General features: G+C 39.9%; 1 protein-coding gene across 1 annotated transcript in view; it reads right to left on the bottom strand.

The window, feature by feature from the left end:
- Positions 1–4,815, bottom strand: part of KIAA1210 (KIAA1210 ortholog) — a 38,747-nt gene extending 33,932 nt beyond the window's left edge. Inside the window, exon 1 of the mRNA XM_045817488.1 lies at positions 4,782–4,815. Coding sequence (XP_045673444.1) covers positions 4,782–4,815 — 34 coding nt within the window. The remainder of the gene's footprint in view (positions 1–4,781) is intronic.
- Positions 4,816–6,196: the final 1,381 nt, after the last annotated feature.

Raw genomic sequence — 6,196 nt, forward strand, 5'->3', positions numbered from 1 at the left:
ACCCAAAGAGTGAATATAGTCAGCTGGTATATTCAGGAAAGAGTTCCTTGAAGAAGGAATTAATGAACAAGGGAGAGGGCTGGGAATCAGAAACAAGAAAAGTTGTCTGTGCAAAAGGCATGACAAAATTGGATACCACAGGGTTTTATAAGGGGCATGCGTGTGTGCATGTATGTGTATTACGTGCATTGTGTGTGTTCAATTACTGCTTGTTGGTTTGGATTATCTATAGGGCTGCTGCCCTCTGCACATGCAGATAAGTGAAACGTTGATTTATATATAATATAATGACTACTAGGACAGCAGTGAGGAATGTGAGCTTTAAATGCTCCTAAGGCTCTGATTGGGATTTCTTTAGTTTCCTAGTAAGCACATATGTCTTTATCGAAGCTCCATAGAAGAGAGGAAGGGGAAGGAGAGTTCGTGCTACACTCTTCAGAAGGAAAGAATTAGCTCTTATTGTTTTCACATGCAATGATTTACCAACTGCGGTGTCTCATTGCAATTCCCAATAGTTGGGTCATTGGAACGCCTTTTGCCAGCACAGCAATGTTACTGGCAGTAAAGGACCCAGCAAGGAAGTCAGTTATCAGTAGGGCTGGCATTACAAAGGCTTAGTGATACAATGGCAAGCACCTCCCAAAAGCCAGAAAACTCTGGAATTCTTGGCTTGGATCTGCTGTCACTTAGCTCTGTGACCTTGGGCAAATCACTCAGCCCCTCTGGCATTCAGCAGGAAAATGAGGGGATCACACTAATCAGCATCTTCCAAAGTATGTTCAGAGGGACTCTCAGGGATCTTTCATACAACACTCAGGGACTGTTGCATGAAAAGTGGATCTGCAGTCCAGTCAACCCAAGAGACACTGGATTAGACAAAGTTTAGGGGGTCTGCTTTCTAGCAAGACTTTCCTGAAACTTCAACATGTCTATGTGTGTGGTGAAGCTCTAAGAAACTGGACAACAATATTGTCTCCCAAATACGTGTTAGTAGAATGCCTGGAAAAACACACTACAGAAATGCTGGACTAGAGCTCTTTCTATTTCTGCAGTGGTGTGACCTACTTGTGTACTGATTACTCCTTGGCCTGCCTATTAGAAAGGTTTCTAACCTTCAAGGCTTGCCTTAAGTCCTGTTGCCCACCACTCACTATAATTCATGCTTCTCTCTGCGCATCTAAAACTTGAGTATTGGCACAAGTTTTGCATCTGAACGCTCTCTAGTCTGCACACTGATTCATCCATTGATCTATTCAACAAATACTTATTAAGATCAAGCACTTACTACATTTGGGGTATCATGCAAAAGGAATAAGATATAGTTCTATGTCTTAGCTACTATCCCCCCATCAAAGCTGTAGGTAGGCCCTCATTAGCATCCTGTTAGCAATTGGCACAATGCAAGGCAAGCTGTAATTAATACTCAAGAGACAACTGAGTCCATCTAGGGGTACAAGAGCACCAACAGTTTGTCACTTCCCTTACACTGAGATCACTGAGCAGAGTCATCCTTAAGCATCCTATAATTTAAACACTGGGGTTGATTTAAATTGTAAATAATGTAGGTAAAGAGCTTAGCATAATATCTGGTGTATAGCAAGTGCTAGTAAATTTGAGCTAGTATCAGGTAATCAATAATAACTTGTTTATTAACACTAGATTCAATTCTATCTAATCTATAGATAAACGGAAGCAGCCCCACATTTATTACTCAATAGTGAGCTTTAAAATATACATGATTAGCTCTGGCTGGTGTGGCTCAGTGGATTGAGTGCTGGTCTGCAAAGCAAAGGGTTGGCAGTTCGATTCCAGGTCAGGGCACATGCCTGGGTTGCAGGCCAGGTCCCCAGTAGGGTGCGCATGAGAGGCAACCACACATTGATGTTTCTCTCCCTGTCTTTCTCCCTCTCTTCCCCTCTCTAAAAATAAATGAAATCTTTACTAAAATAAAAGGGTCATAAAGTAATATTATTAAAAATAAAATAAAATATACATGATTAGAGAAAAGGGAGCTACCATGGGGAAGGGCAATGAAAAAGATTGTAGCCCTGGTTGGTGTGGCTCAACTGTTTGGAGCGTCATCCCCTACATAGACCAAAATGTCACATGTTTGATTCCTGGTCAGGGCATGTAGTACAAGGCAACTGACCAATGTCTCTGTCTCACATCAACGTTTCTCTTTCCCCCTTCTCTCTCTAAGAGCAATGGGACAAAATACCCTTGGGTGAAGATTTTTAAAAAAGACTGTAGGACTGTTTGCTTGGTCACTGCTTCTTAAGTAATTTCAGTTTTGTATGACTTGGGCAATTGTCATTTACTAGGAGGTGTCTATATAGGGTCATGGTTAGGATGAACTTGGTAATTTTACCTAGAGATATGAAGAATAAAACATGAAGATACAACAAAAAAGACATATTTTTCCAAGTTTGCTTCTTTAATTTTCTACAAAAATTAAACTAATTTCTATGACAATAAAATTAAACTATTTAAAATGTTTGACCTCATAGAACTACTATGAGGATTCAGTGTGAAAGGGCTGGCTCTAAAATAATCTATATTTTGTTCTCTGGTCTTCTCTCTTAATCTCCCCATCCCAAAATGATTTCTCAAATATATGAAATAGTGAGATTTTTGTGTAAAACCCTCATTACTATACTATACTAATTACTGTAATTAGTTTTTTACTGGAAAAATTGTTACTAAGTGGATCTCTGGGGAAAATGCTCTTATTTGTAGTTTTGCCTATTTTTGTGTTGTAAATACTCCCACCTCAGTCACCTTCAAGCCACCAACATGACATTTGGGAAGAGATATACAGTGTCTCAAGCCAGTGTCAGTCAGGTCCAACATACCAGTAACTAATTCCTGCCCAGTGAGGACAAATTAGGAAGTGTCCCTTCACAAACAGGAAGGAGAAGGAGCATGCTATACTTTAACCCTTTGCAGGCATTGCCATTTTTCAAATGGAATTGATATGGTTGATTATTTTTTATAAAGATTTTATTTATTTATTTTTAGAGAGAGAGGAAGGGAGGGAGAGAGGGACAGAAACATCAATGTGTGGTTGCCTCTTAAATGCCCCCTACTGGGGACCTGGCCTGCAACCCAGGCATATGCCCTGACTGGGACTTGAACCGGCAACTTTTTAGTTCACAGGCCTGCACTCAATCCACTGAGCCACACCAGCCAGGGCTGACTCATTAATTCTGGACAGGGAGATTTCTTTGCAGCCTTTGGAAATGGGAGCAACTTTATGCTCAAGGTGTTTGGTAACAGTGATTCTTGCCTCTCTTGCTTCAAAATGCCAGAATGGAAGAGACAAGGACAAAGCTGGAGGACTAGGAGTTGCAAGCCTGCTTCTCATAAACCAGCAAAGACATTTGTCACACAATCTATAAACACTTCATAACTGAATCAAAGCACTTCTAATAAACTTTTCAGGCTGCAGAACTGCATGTACCTGCCATTACCATTGTATGAGCAAACAAAAGTATGCATTAACATATTTTTATGTTCCTAAATTAACAAAATGACTAGAGACTCTAGAACTGTAAGTGGTACTAAAAATTAAGTATGCATATATTCTAATTTCCCCCCAATTTTCCATTTTTACTGGGCAGAAACAACTAATTTTCCCAGAAGGATTCAAAGTGCCTTAAGCCATGTGTGTCTCTTTAAATCATGGGCATTAGAAGGAAAAGAATGTTTCCATTCCTCCCTGTGGGGTAGCTCTGAGTATGGTGGTGGTATAGCTTCATTGATGGGGAGTTAGGGGGCACCAAGAGATAATAACCATCACACATGGTAGGTTGGCTGCTCATTGATCTACAGCAGTGACTTAGAAGCTGGAGACAACCTTACTGAGCATCCCATTGCTAGACAGCCAATGTCAGCTGCAAGATTCCAAGTCTTCAGCCTACTCTGGATTAGGAGACCTCCTTGCCCCTAACCATATCAGACACCATGTATGGAGATGAGCCCTGAAAGTGAGCTACAAAGTTGGGAACTGTCCATATGCTATGTTATTTTTGAAATCCTAATGGAATCCAAAAGAGATGCAATGTATTCAAGTGTATAAATTGGCCTTTCAAGCTCTCTTTGTAAAGTGGTGCCTTTAAATAGCCAGCAGCTAAGTCCTGTGTGGGCTGGTTTCAAGAGCTGCCAAAAGTGTAAAGGGCAGATAGATGTATACAGCAGGTTTGGGTCAAAACCCACATTTGTATCCAGCAATGTTTATTTAGATCACCTATACACTGCATACCTTATATCCCACAAGGTACAGCAGTGGTGGTCAGTGAGCTGACAGCTGAGAGCTGACAGCTGCCTGGACTTCTCCTATAACAAAGCCATTCATCTCCCTGTCCAAACCCAAGGACTATGTATTCCTAAACAGACAGTAGCTTTCAACATCCTCATCCATGAGGATCTGCAGTGTGTCACATGCCAGAAAATGGCCCATGGTGGGCAGGTTTCCCCCAAGAAAAGAAAACACCATTAAATCCAGTGATGTAAATCATTGCTGTTGGGTTGTGCATTTGCTTATTCACCATGCACACAGGCAGGCTATGAAAGTTGAACTTAGCTTTAAAAATGCATCACATAATGATGACCTTGTTCTCTTGTACTGCTGCTTGGAAAGAAAACATTTCTAACTGGCCTTTCATCCCTTCAACCTCCCAACCACCACTTTAGTCTCTGGCTAACAATGAGTAATATTAAAAATTACTCAAATGTTTGGTCTTTTAAAAGATCTTAGAAACAGAGAAAAGACATTTCCTTACCTCCACTCGTCACCAAGCTGGGCCGAATTGGCATCTTCTTTTGCAGCCATCTATCTAGCTCATATTCAAAAAGATAGGTCAGTTGGTTTAGTGGTTGGGGTTGCCTAGATGAGGAGGCCTGTCATTCATTCATGTATTAATTCATTAATTAAATATTTTGAGTGTCTAATCACTCTCTCTGAGGATAATACTAAACAATGATGACACAGAGGTGAAGACCCAATCCCTTCCCTCAAAGATACATGCACCAGGCTCACTATTCCCTGCCCCTGAAGGTGTGATCAGTGAAATCAGGCCTCCAGGAAGCCACAAAAAGGCTCCCTCTCTCTGCCCTTCCATACCAAATCTTCTTCACCACACACGACTAAAAAAAAAAAAAAAACCTCAGCAAAAATGAAAGAACAACTAGTAAACTGTTATATGCAGTTCTGGCTTTGAGTTCAATATCTCACTTTATGTCTTAGGTTCTTTTTGTCCCTTTTTTGAAGTCAATAAAATTTATCGTTGCTTAGTGACTTTTGCATCCCTTTCTGTCACTCATGGACACCTATCACTCATGTAGCTGGCACCATAATTAAGGCAATAGATACACATCTGAGTAAGTTTTGCAACAAGAAATTTTTTGTAAATTGAATCCTATTTAACTGAAGCCTATTAAAGGTGGCATTTTTTGTTTCTAGCTCCTCTTTATTATTGGTTAAATTTGGATTACTAGCTACAGTAAAACTTTGGTTGAATCTCTCCGATAATAGGCTGCTCTGATTTTTCTAACTAAGCAGAAATGCTTTCCCTGCTTAGTATGGAGGACTTGATAACCATCCCCAAAGAATATTGCAGGGCCTCAGACAAACCCTTTGACTATTGGATTGGAAATGAAAGCAAAGAGTTTGGAAGACTAAAAAGTAAATGTGGACTGAGCCTACTGTAAGAAATTTGATATGAACTTATTTGCTTGTGGCTTGATTATCTTTCTGGATTGGTTAATTCTTGGTTGTTAAACACAGTAAACATGTCTAGTTCTAGTTATCAAGATTTTATTGGGTTACTTACCCTCATCACTGGTATCCAGAACTTCCACACTGCCAGAAGATTCACTTAGTGATTCATCTATAACAGGATCACTAAAATAAAATGTAGAGTAAAAAAGCAAAACATCAGCTTTTGATATCTACAATATAGCACAACCATTTTACCCTACCCATTATCCTGGGTATTTAGAACACCAATTCTAAATTCTGGGTAATTGGTATTTAGAACACCAATTTTCAACTGGTGTACCACAAGAATTTTGAAGACATGTGATACCTGACTAGTTATCAGGGACACTGACCTCTTTTCCCTAAGACTGTAAAATAAAAAAATGACAACAGCCAACACAACGATAGCTATCTGGTGTGAATGGCCTATCTTCAACT

Source organism: Phyllostomus hastatus, unplaced genomic scaffold (genome assembly GCF_019186645.2).
Source record: "Phyllostomus hastatus isolate PE091 unplaced genomic scaffold, TTU_PhHast_1.1 phas_scaffold_28, whole genome shotgun sequence".
Lineage (NCBI taxonomy): Eukaryota > Metazoa > Chordata > Mammalia > Chiroptera > Phyllostomidae > Phyllostomus > Phyllostomus hastatus.